Source organism: Tachypleus tridentatus, chromosome 8 (genome assembly GCF_004210375.1).
Source record: "Tachypleus tridentatus isolate NWPU-2018 chromosome 8, ASM421037v1, whole genome shotgun sequence".
In the NCBI taxonomy this organism is placed as follows: domain Eukaryota; kingdom Metazoa; phylum Arthropoda; class Merostomata; order Xiphosura; family Limulidae; genus Tachypleus; species Tachypleus tridentatus.
The window spans coordinates 152,202,531-152,220,637 of NC_134832.1; the positions used below are offsets into that span (position 1 = coordinate 152,202,531).

Sequence of the window (18,107 nt, forward strand, 5' to 3'; positions counted from 1 at the left end):
CACAGTATTTTAATGTTTAGAATATCATTTTAATAATAACCCTCATAGAAACAGTATTTTAATGTTTAGAATATCATTTTAATAATAACCTTCTTAGAAACAGTATTTTAATGTTTAGAATATCATTTCAATAATAACCCTCTTAGAAACAGTATTTTAATGTTTAGAATATCATTTTAATAATAACCTTCTTAGGCACAGCATTTTAATGTTTAGAATATCATTTTAATAATAACCCTCTTAGACACAGTATTTTAATGTTTAGAATATCATTTTAATAATAACCCTCTTAGACACAATATTTTAATGTTTAGAATATCATTTTAATTATAGCTCTCTTAGAAACAGTATTTTAATGTTTAGAATATCATTTTAATAATAATCTTCTTAGAAACAGTATTTTTAATGTTTAGAATATCATTTTAATAATAACTCTCTTAGAAACAGTATTTTAATGTTTAGAATATCATTTTAATAATAACACTCTTAGAAACAGTATTTTAATGTTCAGAATATCATTTTATTAATAACCCTCTTAGAAACAGTATTTTAATATTTAGAATATCATTTTAATAATAACTCTCTTAGAAACAGTATTTTAATGTTTAGAATATCATTTCAATAATAACCCTCTTAGAAACAGTATTTTAATGTTTAGAATATCATTTTAATAATAACCCTCTTAGAAACAGTATTTTAATGTTTAGAATATCATTTTAATAATAAACTTCTTAGAAACAGTATTTTTAATGTTTAGAATATCATTTTAATAATAACCCTCTTAGACACAGTATTTTAATGTTTAGAATATCATTCTAATAATAACCCTCTTAGAAACAGTATTTTAATGTTTAGAATATCATTTTAATAATAAACTTCTTAGAAACAGTATTTTTAATGTTTAGAATATCATTTTAATAATAACCCTCTTAGACACAGTATTTTAATGTTTAGAATATCATTTTAATAATAACCCTCATAGAAACAGTATTTTAATGTTTAGAATATCATTTTAATAATAACCCTCTTAGACACAATATTTTAATGTTTAGAATATCATTTTAATAATAACACTCTTAGAAACAGTATTTTAATGTTCAGAATATCATTTTATTAATAACCCTCTTAGAAACAGTATTTTAATATTTAGAATATCATTTTAATAATAATTCTCTTAGAAACAGTATTTTAATGTTTAGAATATCATTTCAATAATAACCCTCTTAGAAACAGTATTTTAATGTTTAGAATATCATTTTAATAATAACCCTCTTAGAAACAGTATTTTAATGTTTAGAATATCATTTTAATAATAAACTTCTTAGAAACAGTATTTTTAATGTTTAGAATATCATTTTAATAATAACCCTCTTAGAAACAGTATTTTAATGTTTAGAATATCATTTTAATAATAAACTTCTTAGAAACAGTATTTTTAATGTTTAGAATATCATTTTAATAATAACCCTCTTAGACACAGTATTTTAATGTTTAGAATATCATTTTAATAATAACCCTCATAGAAACAGTATTTTAATGTTTATAATATCATTTTAATAATAACCCTCTTAGACACAATATTTTAATGTTTAGAATATCATTTTAATAATAGCTCTCTTAGAAACAGTATTTTAATGTTTAGAATATCATTTTAATAATAACTCTCTTAGAAACAGTATTTTAATGTTTAGAATATCATTTTAATAATAACACTCTTAGAAACAGTATTTTAATGTTCAGAATATCATTTTATTAATAACCCTCTTAGAAACAGTATTTTAATATTTAGAATATCATTTTAATAATAACTCTCTTAGAAACAGTATTTTAATGTTTAGAATATCATTTCAATAATAACCCTCTTAGAAACAGTATTTTAATGTTTAGAATATCATTTTAATAATAACCTTCTTAGGCACAGCATTTTAATGTTTAGAATATCATTTTAATAATAACCCTCTTAGACACAGTATTTTAATGTTTAGAATATCATTTTAATAATAACCCTCTTAGAAACAGTATTTTAATGTTTAGAATATCATTTTAATAATAAACTTCTTAGAAACAGTATTTTTAATGTTTAGAATATCATTTTAATAATAACCCTCTTAGACACAGTATTTTAATGTTTAGAATATCATTTTAATAATAACCCTCATAGAAACAGTATTTTAATGTTTAGAATATCATTTTAATAATAACCTTCTTAGAAACAGTATTTTTAATGTTTAGAAAATCATTTTAATGACAATAGCCGACTTCTGTTCAGGTCTCAACATCTCAGTTGTTTTTAAGTTCATATAAACCTAGATAATCGATTACGTGAATCTCTTATTGAGCGTTTTGGTCCATTTTAATAAAACTTTCCCAGCATTTTTTCAAAATGGTGAAAACACGCCTACATTTAGTCGTAGTTGACGCATTTGTAATTAAAACAATCCACCTCGAAGTACAAAAAAACATAAAGGTCTTTTAAAGATACAATAACAATCAAAACACACCCATATATATTTTTATGATGTACTAGGAAATGCTTTACTGGGGTAAAGTAACACCAATATACACTGAACTTCCCTAATTTTTTATTTTAATAAAAATTTATCTCTGGGGTACAATAACATCAAGACACACTAAACTCTCCTTAGGGTACAACAATAGATGTTTCACTGGGGAACAATAACATTAAGACACACTAAACTCCCCTTAGGGTACAACAATAGATGTTTCACTGGGGAACAATAACATCAAGACACACTAAGCTCCCCTTAGGGTACAACAATAGATGTTTCACTGGGGAACAATAACATTAAGACACTAAACTCCCCTTAGGGTACAACAATAGATGTTTCACTGGGGAACAATAACATTAAGACACACTAAACTCCCCTTAGGGTACAACAATAGATGTTTCACTGGGGAACAATAACATCAAGACACACTAAGCTCCCCTTAGGGTACAACAATAGATGTTTCACTGGGGAACAATAACATCAAGACACACTAAACTCCCCTTAGGGTACGACAATAGATGTTTCACTGGGAAACAATAACATCAAGACACACTAAACTCCCCTTAGGGTACAACAATAGATACTTCATTGGAGTACAATAACACCAAGACACACTAAATTCCCCTTAGGGTACAACAATAGATGCTTCATTGGAGTACAATAACATCAAGACACACTAAACTCCCCTTAGGGTACAACAATAGATGCTTCATTGGAGTACAATAACATCAAGACACACTAAGCTCTCAGGTCTTTCTGAAAAGACAGAATCACTACTGAACAGAATGTTACATTTATGGCTCTTCATGAATGTTTGTTTGTTTTGGAATTTCGCACAGAGCTACTCGAGGGCTATCTGTGGTAGCCGTCCCTAATTTAGGGGTGTAAGACTATAGGGAAGGCAGCTAGGTATCACCACCCACCGCCAATTCTTGGGCTACTCTTTTACCAACGAATAGGCTGGGAGGGCAAGCGTGTTTGGTGCAACGCGGTCGCGAACCCGTGCATTAAGAGTCGCACGCCTTACGCGCTAGGCCATGCCAGGCCCCGGCTCTTTATGAACATTTTATGGTTAAGTTCTAGATTGTAGTTCGTACACATTAGGTGTTTTACAAATAATGTCCTTTATAATTAAGTAATGTGAAAATTTACATCGATAAATGATTGAAACAAAGTATTCGCTTATCAGTAAATTGATATATCTTACTGTGTGTTTCGTTTTCTATTTATTCACGCAACACTTTGCAATCATATATTTTTAGTTTTTGTAAAATCTTAAGGATTAAAGTATAGGAAAATAGTACATGCCAACCATACTATATCCGCTGTATTAGAACTCGACGAAGCCTTTCGTCGAATACCAGAGTTCATCAGATCTGGTGGGATATAAATAGATATACAGTCAAACATCGATATAAGGCGCTAGTTGGGGTCCAAAAAATTCGACCGCGTTGTATCTGATTGCGCCTTATACCGATTTGATTATATATTTTTTGACCCTCGGGGTGAGCGATAATGCAAAATTTACGCGTTTTGTAGTGATATAAAGAACCGGCTGATTACATTAAGCAGTGGTAATATTAAGCGGCGGCCTCTGTAGAAACCCAAAAAAATTTGGGGCCTAAGACCCCATCGCGCCCAACTGATTATCGCGCTTTATCGATGCGTTTTATATCGATGTTTACCTGTATTTACATCATAAAACTGCTTTAAATGTAACTGTTTCGGTGCGAAATAAGTAATAATTAATTGATCTGTGTATCGTTGCACATACCTGCCTGTTGCATGAGTAGACACTTCAGTTTCTTGCAGCGTGAGCAAAGTAGTTTCAAAGCTGATCCGGTGAACTTTGTACAAAAGTTGAGGGCTAAACTCTCTAGTTGAATACAGTTACTGCTAAAAGCCTCCACGTGACTGTCATCAACAAACACTATACCGTAGAGGTTGACGACACGGAGGTTGGGGACAGAACTCTTCAGTTTATGGATGTTGATGACTTCATATATTTCTTCCTCTTCTTCTTCAACCTTCTCATAAGTACCTGATGATGAAACGTAAAATTAAAACTTTAATTCAACCAGGAGTAATATAGCAAAACCCAAAGTAACAAAATCTAAAATAACCCATAATAACAAGTTGAAGGAGATATCACGCACAGAGCAATGAAATCTAAGAATGTAACATAAGTCTAGCGAGAAGAGAAACTCTGGACCTAAGACTATAACACAGGCTAACGAGACGAGAAACACTGGACCTAAGAATACAAGACGAGGCCAGCGAGACGAGAAACACTGGACCTAAGAATATAAGATAAGGTTAGCAAGACGAGAAACACTGGACCTAAGAAAATAAGATAAGGCGAGCGAGACGAGAAACACTGGACCTAAGAATATAAGATAAGGCTAACGAGACGAGAAACACTGGACCTAAGAATATAAGATAAGGCTAGCGAGACGAGAAACACTGGACCTAAGTATATAAGATAAGGCTAGCGAGACGAGAAACACTGGACCTAAGTATATAAGATAAGGCTAGCGAGACGAGAAACACTGGACCTAAGTATATAAGATAAGGCTAGCGAGACGAGAAACACTGGGTGTGTTTATGTGTGTGTGTGTTTTTCTTATACAAAACCCACAACAGGCTATCTGCTGAGTTCACGTTATAAATCCGTAGGCTTACTACTGTACCAAAAAACACTGGACCTCAAAATGTGAAAAAACAATAATAATGACAAGAAGTTGGATAAGAGAATAAAGAGAAAAACCTGCAGTTGATAAATACAGTGAGAAAAGATTTGATAACAGAGAACCTGAAGCTAAGAACCTGTAATAAAAAATATATAACACCCAATATTAAAATACACTAAGAGTAGATCTGATAATAATAAACTTAAGAATCTATACCAGTAAACCGATATTAAAATACACCAAGAGTAGATCTGATAATAATAAACTTAAGAAACTATACTAGTAAACCGATAACAGATAATAGTAAACCGATATTAAAATACACTAAGAGTAGATCTGATAATAATAAACTTAAGAAACTATACTAGTAAACCGATAACAGATAATAGTAAACCGATATTAAAATACACTAAGATTAGATCTGATAATAATAAACTTAAGAATCTATACCAGTAAACCGATAACAGAGAAACACACAATATTAAAATACATTAAGATTAGATGTGGTAATAACGAGACCCCACATGGCCAGGTGGTTATGACGCTCTGACTCGTAATCCGAGGGTCGCGGGTTCGAATCCCCGTCACACGAAACATGCTCTCGCATTCAGCCGTGGGGGCGTTATAATGTTCCTGTAAATCCCAATATTCGTTGGTAAGAGAGTAACTCAAGAATTGGCGGTGGGTGGTGATAACTAGATGTCTTCCCACTAGTTTTACACTGCTAAATTAGGCTCAGTTAGCGGAGATAGCCCTCGCGTAGTTTTGCGCGAAATTCAAAACAAGTCAAACTGATCATAACGATTCATATAAGAAAAACTTACAGTAATAAAATCTGTTAAAAATATATCTACAACAAAACAGTTTAGAAGAGCGTACAAGAGTACGTTTGTTATAATAACTGTTGAATGTAGAAAATAATAGGCTAGAAATTAAATATTTTTTACTAAATTAAAAATAATTATTTTATGATCTGAGATAAAGAAAAGTTCTGATACAGAAAAAAGTGTGGTTTGAATTTCGGCGCAAAGATACTAGAGGGCTATCTGCGCTAGGCGTTTCCAATTTAGCAGTGTAAGACTAGAGAGAAGGCAGCTAGTCATCACCACCCACCGCCAACACTTGGGCTACTCTTTTATCAACGAATAGTGGGATTAACCATAACATTATAACGCCCCCACGGCTGGGAGGGCGAGCATATTTGGTGTGACGGGATTCGAACCCACGGATTACGAGTCCTTAACCACCTGGCCATGCCGGGCTTACAGAAAAGACAGCAATTAATAATCCATGCATTTATGTATAAAATAACACAGGTTGAAAAAACTACTAAATTTTTATACCTGATATTAACAGTTAAATAATCTAAACTTTAGTATAATTCCACACTTGTATAAAAACTCGGTAACTTTTACAAGAAGAGATGATATAAGCCTTCAATAAAATATAATTAATTATAAACAACAGGCAAATGACGAAAATACCCTGTAGGTGGTCAGTTGAGTATTTTCTCCCCTAACGGCGTTTTCGGCTCTTATACCAGTTTGTTATTACTCACTACAAATTTATTATAACCAATAAAAACTATTTGTGGTTTTATTTTAACAAGTTTCGTTAACTTAATGCTAGTAAAAACTGTTTCATAACTTTGTTTGATAAATAGTTTTTATTTTAGTTCTAACACCTACGTATCTCCAGTTTTAGAAAATATAGCCACATGTAAAGTACATTGTAGTCCATAATTATATGAAAAATACAGCCACATGTAAGGTACATTGTAGTCTTTAATTATTTTGATAAATACAACCGTATGGAGCTTAATTGTAGTCTAAAATTGCATGATAAATACAGCCACATGTAACGTTTATTGTAGACTATAATTATATGATAAATACAGCCAAATGTGTCGTACACTGTAGTCTAAAGTTATATGATAAATACAGCCACATGTTTCGCACACTGTAGTATATAATTATATGATAAATACAGTTACGTGTATGGTACATTGTAGTCCAGAATTATATGCTAAATACAGCCACATGTAGCGTACATTGTGGTCTATAATTATATGATAAATGCAGCCACATGTGAAGTACAATATCATTGTATTCTATAATTATGTGATAACTTTCAGCCCGCACTTCCCTTAGGTTTACCTTTAAACAAATAGCAGGCAGTTTAGAAGTGTTAGACGTGACAGTCTGACAGACATATCCAGAATAGTTTTTGCCATAATGAACTTTGTCTTATTATATTAAGGCTTATTGTAAGTCAGGCTCATGGGTTGAATATTCTGAGCTTTCCACAAGATATTCGTTTTCAGAACAACCGAGGTTGGAGCAGTTTTCTGGTAATATTGACAGTTCACCCTGACATTCATAACAATTGTCGTCATTTCTTAGCTTGAAATTGTTTTTTGCTCTTACACTGCCATTAAATCTTTTAACAGTTTCTCTGTTCATAGGAAGAAATTTTTTAACACTGCTTTTCACCACAAAGTAAAAAAAAAAAAATTAGACCATTGTATCGAAATGTTTTATAGTTTTAAATTTATTATTTAAGGCCTAATAGTAATGACTAATTTTCGAATCTGATGTTTACGTTTTATATCACAAACTAGCAAGAGAGTGCGGTTTATTCAATAAAAAAATTATTGTTAGAATTTTTTTAACTCTGATGGGAACAGACACGATGTGACAGGAAATAAAAAAAGTTTAAAACTAATAATGTAATTGAAATGCAGTTCTAAGTAACTTCTGTATCCTGACTTTGGTTACGAAAAATAGATCTAAGAAATTTTAGTCAAACTTAGAAAATACGACCTATATTTTCTTTGGTATATATTACGTGGGGTTTCTAAACATTGCTTGTTGCAAATAAACGCTTAGATACGGTGATCAGAGGGCAAAAACGTGAAATAAAAAGTAGAATAATATTCCACATATCACGCAAAACAATATTCATTCATCAAGTAGAATTACAGTAAAGTAAAGTCACATACATCACGTAAAATAAAAAATATAATATCCCATACAATGATAAAAAGGATATCACGAAAAAGAATAAACGTAGGAACCTCCTTGGTGATATAAGAAAGTTTTGTGAGGATATAAACTAATATATGATATGACTCTTAGCCTAACTTCACGTTAAAAGGAATGGTATGTACTCACCAATCAGGTGTAAAACTTCTAGTCCATTGATGAAATTATAAATCTTTCTCATGAAACCCTCCATAAAGATTACTTCAGACAGACAAATACACATTGAACGTAGCTTGGTAGGAAAAGTCTGAAGGTCGTTGAAGTCGTGAAGTTGCATGGCAGTAGAGAAGTCTAGCAACATGGACGTTAAGTTCGGACATTTGTTGGCCAGCTCGTGCAGAACGGTGTGAGTAATAAGCTCGATGGGGAGCTCAATATATCGTAGAGACGGACCTGTATAGAGGACAAAGGTTAACTGTTCTAGTTCCATTGTCTCATGTGTTAGAACTAATAAACAATGTTGCAGTTCCATTGTGTCATGTGTTAGAACTATTCAACATGTTGAAGTTCCAATGTTTTCTGTGTTAGAACTACTGAACAATGTTGCAGTTCCATTGTGTCATGTGTTAGAACTATTAAACAATGTTGTAGTTCCTTTGTATATTGTGTTAGAACTATTCAACATGTTGAAGTTCCAATGTTTTCTGTGTTAGAACTAATAAACAATGTTGCAGTTCCCTTGTATCATGTGTTAGAACTATTAAACAATGTTGTAGATCCCTTGTATCATGTGTTAGAACTATTAAACAATGTTGTAGTTCCCTTGTATCATGTGTTAGAACTATTAAACAATGTTGTAGTTCCCTTGTATCATGTGTTAGAACTACTGAACAATGTTGCAGTTCCATTGTGTCATGTGTTAGAACCATTAAACAATGTTGTAGTTCCATTGTCTGATGTGTTAGAACTAACAAACAATGTTGCAGTTCCATTGTGTCATGTGTTAGAACCATTAAACAATGTTGTAGTTACATTGTCTCATGTGTTAGAACTATTAAACAATGTTGTAGTTCCCTTGTATCATGTGTTAGAACTATTCAACATGTTGAAGTTCCAATGTTTTCTGTGTTACAACTAATAAACAATGTTGTAGTTCCATTGTGTCATGTGTTACAACTATTCAACAGTGTTGTAGTTTCATTGTGTCATGTGTTAGAACTATTAAACAATGTTGTAGTTCCCTTGTATCATGTGTTAGGACTACTGAACAATGTTGTAGTGCCATTGTGTCATGTGTTACAACTAATAAACAATGTTGTAGTTTCATTGTGTCATGTGTTAGAACTATTCAACAATATTGTACTTCTTTTGTCTCATGATATATACATATGGATATGTCGGTATGTAGTCGCGTTTATAATCTTAAACCACATTTATTATTACGTCATGTTTGCTTATCGTGTTAAACTTATTAAAGCTTTATAGTTATGAAACTCAACTTCCATTATTTTTTGAATTTTCATGAATTGGTTTATAGAACGCAAAAGATAAATCTTGAACATTTGACTGTAATACAGTTCCCACTGCATCAACATTAAATAGTGTTTATAATTTTAGTGGTTTGAACGAAAGTAAGCATATATTTTATTACATTATTACATAAAAAACTTACCAAATCGTATAGAAATTAGTGCCAAAAGGGATTCTATAGTGTAGACGTGAAGACCAGAGACCTCTGGTCGCAGAGACACGTGTGTCCACAATCTTGAGTCGCATGATATCATTCGCCATCTTTTACACACCCGAGCTAGCCTGCCCACTTCTTTATGAGGAAGGTAAACGAATATCTTAAGAAGTATCTTGTCTGGTATTTTTTCTATTGTCTGAAGAAAATACAACAATAACAGTGATATAACTTACATTATTATAAATAATTGCTGTATATGTTAATTCTAAAGATAGATTGTGACCGTGAATTAAAATCTTAAGACCGATGTTAAAGTTTGTATTTGTGATAAAAGCGTGAACGTGAAATGTACTTTTTTATTTGTCAACGTTTTCTGTATTCGTTAAAACGTGTAGTTTCAGTAAAGAAAATAAAGTTTCCACGACCGACGTAGAGTTCTAATTTATTTTTTGGTTTGCTACTCCTTCTGAAATAAACTATATTTACACCAAGTCACATCGCCACTGTAGTGATATTAAAAAAAACATCAAGTATTTTGGGTTATTAGTGGTAAGTAAAGGACATTATACCAGATTTTGTAAAAAAAAAACCTTACAACAGCCAATTTGTTTCCGCGGTAAAAGTTTGACCAGACATTGTTCAGTGATTAGTATATTGGAACGTACATCAGAAGATCCAAGGTTCGAGCCTTTGTGGCATTTTCAGGCTCGCTGATAAGGTTGATAACCGCAGATAACTGGGAAAAAAATGACAAATGTATTATAATATTGTAACCGAGATGTTTTCATGAATCGGTTTAAGAAGGGTAAAATTAATTTGTATTTAAAGGGGAACAACAAGTGGAAACAGATGAGTGTGTGAAATATGCTCCATACACGACATAGAAAAGGTTTTAAATATTTTGAAGATAATATATTTAAGACTGAAGAAATACAACGTTATATACCAAACAATGACGTCATCCTCTCAGAACGCAGACTCTACCCAAGACATTGTGGAAAATTAAAACAGTAGCCAGCCATTACTAAACTTAGTTACGACGACATCCATAAAAAATTCGTGAAACACTCACTGACCATGTAAAACTGTTGTTAATAGACCTAGTGGAAGACAAATGGATAGACACATAAAGTGTAACAAGCACTAGACTGTGTATCGGTATGATATTTGTAGATGGTTTGACTACTTCCAGATGTACTAGGCAAAAAACATTAAAAACACTGTCATAAGGCAGTTGATAATCAGTTTGAAAAACACTTATTTAAGATACTAATAGGAACGTCCTTGTTCATTGATGTCTAGGATGAGGTCCATGGCCAATTATCACGAGGTATGTCCAGAAGAGAAACATTTCATAGTTTCCTCTACAGTAAAGATCATAATATTTTATCCCTGGTAGCGAAAAAGACTTGAATATTTTTTTTATGAATATATCATTTTATTACATATCTTTAGTAAAATGACATTTTTTTGGTATTCCTTGGGATATATCTCGTCAAAATTGGACTTTCGCTTTATCAGAAACGAAAGCAAGTCATTGAACGTAGTATTGTTTGGATTGTCTATTATCCCTTTTTCAAAGTAATGAATTGCGGTCATGCGGGGAGAAAAAATAAATAAAATATGTGCTATACAAATATTTACAAAAATTAAACTACTATTTTTTCATTAATATGCCATGAGACAGCACCCTGTCCCTAGTTTTCACTAGACATTCTGTTGCTGAAGTGCTTCTTCCTGGTTTGTGGTCAAATGAATCAATTATTTATGGTCCTCTACAAATAGTCTTCACAGGAACTTCTCTGGAGATGAAGTTACTCAGTTGGCCATTCTCATACTAACATACTTCCAAAGACAATCACAGTGAATAAACTTTCGCTTAAATTTCAAAACACCTACTTAAATTTAGAGCGCCACTTCTGTTTAACCAGAGATTTTCAGCCAATTCATAACACCAGTATTTAGATCATAGCCACCTTTCGCTTTATCATAAGTTGATTTAAGTCTTCCCAGAATAAAGTCATGTCTAATATCTTCCGTATTCATATTCATGAGAAATCTTCCGATCACCAATTCCTCAGAACATACCAGAATATTAGGTTCCACTACTATCTAGTCATTAGATGTAGAACTATTGATAATAATTCTTGCTTTGAGTATTTCACTTCTTATGGTGCAATGGCCATCATCTTTGTTTCCACTGCACTGAAAATCCTATCTCCAGTGTAGTAATTGCCATGTAGTGTGCAGGGGTTTCCTGGTTATAAACTTTGGGGCTATCTGAAACTAGCCTAACATCGCATCCATGTCTCCTTATGAAATTAAATCTTAATATGCATATTTTCTCAATGTTTAATTACCCATACTTCACTTTCCTCATCCATACATCGTGATGTACAAAGAAGCTTCTCATAGAAAGGGTTACTTTAAACTTTCTTTTTGCTGATCTTTATGTTCTTTCTTTATGTCTACCTGCTATTTGTATAAATTCTTCTTGTTTCTTGATCTCTCGAGATAATTTCCAATTTGTCTGTTTCAAGTATAACAAAAGATATATTTTATTCTATCCATAACAATCTTACTTCTTATAACATTAGTTCTGACATAGCCAAGTGATTAAAGCGTTCGACTTGCAACCTAAGGATCGTAGATTCGAATTCCCGTCACCTAACATGCTCACACTTTCATTTGTGCGAGTGTTATAATGTAATAGTTAATTGCGTTACTTGATGGTAAAGGAGCAGCCCAAAAGTTAACTAGCTGCCTTCCATTTCGTCAATCATTTATAAATTAGAAACAACTAGCACAGATAGCGCTCGTGTAGCTTTGAGCGAAATTCAAACAAAATCAAATTCTTATACAATTGTTTTAAATAATCGTATAGTCTTAGCTAAAATATTCGCATATTTGATAAAAAATGATTATTATTAAAATAGATTACAAATGCACTTAGTGCTGCCAAAGTGAGAAATACGTGTTATAGTAAACATCAACATATGTAATTGGAATAATGAGACAGATTAACCCCTGCAAGACAACGTAACATGCTATAGATGAGGTTATTAATGCAATCCACCGAAATTTCATCCCAATTTATCGCTAGATGGCGCTAAAACTCATATATATTAGCTAATTGAGAATTGTTGTCAGCAATTATTCAGATTAATTTTGCTCAACAATTCTCAGTGGGATTACAATCTGCTGACTTTGTTGGCCACGGTCGAGATACTCCTTTACAAACCTTGACCTCGCATATGGAAGAAATATCGTCTCTATATCATGCCTGTAGAAGGTATCATTGCTGTTACCTTGGAGCATGTGAAGAGTAAATTTTCCACCATTATAAATAGCATCCCAAATATGTGCTGCACCACCACTTGTGTTTTTCATGCAAATAAGACAGTCTTCCCTCATTTGTTCTCCAGGAAAAAGGAAGAATATGAATCCTACCACAAGCTTTAACAAGCCAGAACCAGGACCCAACTGAAAAGATGACATGCTGTTAGTGTACTAACTGTAGGTTACTATGTTGTCTTGCCCAAGTAAAATGACAACAGTGATAAATTCTGGTGAATATCGGTTTGCAGATAGCCCTTCTTGCAAATTAGTCTTGTTTTATCAATCGCTGTTCTCCAGATATCTTGGATATAAATGTCCTCTTGCCATTCGAGTCGTAAGATGTTGCAAGACTTCATTCAATCTTGAGAGCCTGACATGTCCAGTTAGTTAGGGCGCTCGACTCGCAATCTGAGGGTCGAGGGTTCGAATCCCCGATACATCGGACATAATCGCCCTTTCAGCCTTGGGGGCGTTATATATGTTACGGTAAATCTCACTATTCGTTGGTAAAAGGATAGTCCAAGAGATGGTGGTAGGTGGTGATGACTAGCTGCCTTTCCCCTAGTATTACACTGCTAAATTAGGTACAGCTAGCGCAAATAGCCCTCGTGTAGCTTTGCAAGAAATTCAAAACAATCATCGGCCGTGATGTATTAAAATGATAAAAATACGGTCATATCGAGCGGTAATTCTTCAACATGAACCAGTGGGCTTTCCTGGAACAACGTTTCTTGTTTTCCCAAAATGTTTCAGGATTCTGGATACAGTTATATTGTATGCAGCTATTCTGGAAATGTCCGTTTGTTTCATACCATTTCTGAACAATCGAACAATTTAGATCCCAAAAGCTTCTGGCACATGAAGAAGCATGACTCCATTCCAAGTTCAGAGAAACTGTATGAACAAAGTGTTCATCTGTTTAAAAAAGAATATATTAAATGTACGTCCTTTCATGCAAAACAGGCGTGTGTGTCTGTGCGTGTTTTGACAAATAAATGCTCAAAACTACTTATATAGACCAGAATAACAACTTCTAGATGTTTGTCCGATCATACGCTAACTTTTCTGTTACTGCTCGGGCATTTACTCCATTAGTACTTCATGAATGTAGACAATAACATGAATATAGAACAGTATGAAACATTATTGCCAAGACTAAAGTAATTTTTTATTTACTCTGAATATTTGGTATTTAAAGAATAAAAATATATACAATAACAAATAAAAATAAAGTAAACTGTTTATTGGTCTCTTTTTTTTAATACAGTTTTTAAGTGGGTTTTAAAATGATATTTTTAATAATAATTTGTTTGTTTGTTTTGGAATTTCGCACAAAGCTACTCGAGGGCTATCTGTGATAGCCGTCCCTAATTTAGCAGTGTAAGTCTAGAGGGAAGGCAGCTAGTCATCACCACTCACCGCCAACTCTTGGGCTACTTTTTTACCAACGAATAGTGGGATTGACCGTCACATTATACACCCCCACGGCTGGGAGGGCGTGGCATGTTTAGCGCGACGCGGGCGCGAACCCACGACCCTCGGATTACGAGTCGCACGCCTTACGCGCTTGGCCATGCCAGGCCTTTTTAATAATAAACGACTAAGATTATTTACTTAAACACCAGAGGGTACTTGATATATTTTGAGCGTGAATAATATTTTGTGCCACACTTGGCCTGAACAACAAAATCAGTTAATCAGTCGTAAATATTCCTAAATTAGAACTGTTGATCAGAGAAAAGACAATCATACACAGTAGTCCTTAACCAATTAGCAAGATTGACTCTCGCGGTTATAAATATTCGACAGGTGAAAATGTGGTGTAAGATTAGCGTCATATCTAGATTCAAAATTTATATCTCCTAATTTGTATTTCGATAAGCTAACCACATCTGGCTTTTTAGTTATTAGAAAAATAAAAACAGAAGTAAGAATACAAATATATATTCCCAGATTTTGTAAGCCTAATACAAGAAGTGGACGAAGTTTCACTTTCTCTCTTGTACCAAATAAACAGCTACAGTCTCTTTTTGCTAGGCCTAATCTCACTCTGCGCATTTTCAGACTCTAATAACTGAACACTTTCTTAAATTTCAGCGTTTACTCACGAATTCAAAAAAGTAAATTCTTCGGTTTTATTAATCATTGTAAAATATCAGATGTTTTGAAAAAAAACATAGGTTTATATAACATAACAAATATTTCCTTTTCTAAAACTATAGTAGTTTTTTTTTTCTTGCAGGAATTGATGGTTTAATTAGTGAAATCGTACGATAATAATCGTGTGGCCATGCTTAAGGGCTAAACGTGAAATGCATATTCAACAAAAACGCTTAACTTGGAATATTTTTTTAAACTGTCAATGCTTAATATATACGTGTATATATAAAAACCTTGTTTCTTATGAACACTTAAAATCCGCATTATGAAGTTTTGTTACAAAAATTTTAAAAGAACTCAGCGTTTAATAGTTAACTCGTGTGCTGTTTGTTAACGGATAAGAATTTACGTAGCACTACTTTGATACATTTTTTTTCCAGTTTGCTCTTGGATTTAAGGAAATCACAGAGTTAGGTTTAACTTTAATATAGTCATATACTTTTAAAAACATGTAACTCTGACATTATAAAGTTCAATTGTTTAAATATTGCAATTTTATTTTCTAACTTTATCACACAATAAGAAAAGGATATAAGTAAATACACGCGGTCCTGCTATATAAGAATACTGTTTTGTTTTTTTTGTTCTTCGCCAGAGTCACTTACGTAGGATAGAATTACCAGAAAACTGGCCTAACTCAATGACGTTTGACAGATCTAAAAATACTTCAGGGCCTTACGGTGCCATTTTCGTAAAACACATAATTTTTGTTCAGAGAAGAAATTTCAATCTTTTAAAATGTGTTTTTGCTAAAGTCTCGTTTATGTTATCTACTCTTTTAGAGACCTATATTAATACAGACTACTTGTATTTATCAAAGAACATACAAATATTAGAACAATTTGAAACGCGAACATTATGTATTGGGTTGAGGAATAATTCGTGAGCGTTTTCTCAAGTTAAAAAATATATTCATAAATGAAACGCTTTCGCAAAATATTTCATGTCATTTGGTAGATAATTTTTTGCTCTAATAGATGGTGTGTTTGATTTTCATATGTCTTTAATTTTTGCTTTTATTTTCAGCTCATTAAATGGAATCTCAAGTGGACAAAATCGAGCGTTTTCGACACCATCTGCTTTTCGCATTTAATTTCTTGCAATTTCGTTTACAACAATGCATACTATATACCTAGGTATTACATGAAATAAAGTATCATAATGAATGTTTTGGGTGTAATGTGTTCATGCATTGAAGTATTGTATAGTCTTGCATGTAATGCTTGAATGAAATTATTTAAAAACGCTCACGAATTATTCCTCAACCTAATATAATTTTAACTTACGCAAACAGCGTATCCTTTCGCAACCACTAACCTGCATTCCAAACATTACAGATACTCTATGCCTTAAGTCAGTGGTTCTCAACCTTTTTTATGCCCCGCACCCCTAAAAAAATTTTAATATGTTCTCGCACCCCTTACAGTAATTATTTATTTGAGAATAAAGGTGAAGGTGGCCAAAACAAATGTTATCTCGCACCCCCTAGAACGCTATCTCGCACCTCCAAGGGGTGCGAGCACCCCTGGTTGGGAACCACTGCCTTAAGTGAACCATTAGCTTATATCTCATACACTATTGTTATCACACGTGTGTCATTAACCACCAAAATCTTTAACCTACGTCGATTTATAGAAAGCTATTTAACTTTTTGTGAAGGCAACATTCGAAAAAAATATTAATGCAGTCGGTGTCTGGAACTTAACATGGCAATGTTAAATCTTATAAAAGTTTGTAAACTTACTGTTATTAATCAAGACGTGACGAAGCTATTGGTAGCATTCAATACGTGACCAAGTTACTGGTACCACCCAATATGTGGCGAAGTTACTGGTATCATTCAATATGTAGTCAAGTTATTGGTATCATTCAACATGAAGTAAAAAACTAATTCACGTTTAATTCGACTTAAATTGATATAATGTTTTCTACTAAGTGGAAACCTTTAAGAGACTCTCAGAAAAAAAAAATGTTAAATCATTTATTAATAATAGTTACCCAGTCTCTTGGTTAAATGTGTGAAAGATGTATATATGTATTTGTCTAAACTAAGTTATCCCGGTTTTCGAAAACAACGGTATTTTTAAATTGTTCACTTTACATTCTGAGGTATGTTTTTAATCACTCAAAATTACAGTTTTAAAACTATTAGTTTTATGTAAATATGTAAGGTAGAAAGTTCAACCTACAGTACTTGGAACAAAGGTAGCTCCATTTCTAGCTCCTGACTGGTTGTCTTTCATCAGGGCGATGGTTGAAGCTGACACATCCTGGGTAACAGCCCACAGTTCCATTTCTTCCCTGTCACCCTTGTCTGTACAGTGAGGGTTATTTCAGTGCAAGGTGTTTGGATTTTCTAACACCACAATATTGGACTCACCCAGAAGATAACAACAACTTTCTTGTTACCCCAGAATAAAACTGTCTTAGTGTTCGTGTTGCTGCCGGTAGAAGAGCGTGCGTGTGAACTTACGTTGAGTGACAGTTGTAGAGGGATCCTTGGGTAAAATTATAGTATTCTTTCAGAGAGCCGAGTTGAAAAAGGAAACAGAGCTATACAGAGCTATTTCGGGATAACCATCCAAACGTCCCACTAAAAACCAAAAAACGCATCTTGGCAAGGAATGTGTTATAGTAACAAACATTCCTTCGTGCGTTTGTTTTGTTTTCAGTTTCCGAAGTCATTGGAATATTGACTTTATAAAGTTTAATATTTTTTTGGTTCATTTCAAACACA

The 18,107-nt window shown here is 32.9% G+C and overlaps 1 protein-coding gene across 1 annotated transcript in view; it reads right to left on the reverse strand.

Annotated features, from left to right (window-relative positions):
- LOC143223757 (uncharacterized) overlaps nt 1–17,884 on the reverse strand; it is a 28,050-nt gene extending 10,166 nt beyond the window's left edge. Inside the window, exons 1-4 of the mRNA XM_076452154.1 lie at nt 17,560–17,884; nt 9,857–10,067; nt 8,374–8,637; nt 4,285–4,551 (exon numbers count right to left, since the gene is read on the reverse strand). Of these exons, the coding sequence (XP_076308269.1) occupies nt 4,285–4,551; nt 8,374–8,637; nt 9,857–10,067; nt 17,560–17,664 (847 nt within the window). The 5' untranslated portion in view covers nt 17,665–17,884. The remainder of the gene's footprint in view (nt 1–4,284; nt 4,552–8,373; nt 8,638–9,856; nt 10,068–17,559) is intronic.
- Between the last annotated feature and the right edge of the window lie 223 nt (nt 17,885–18,107).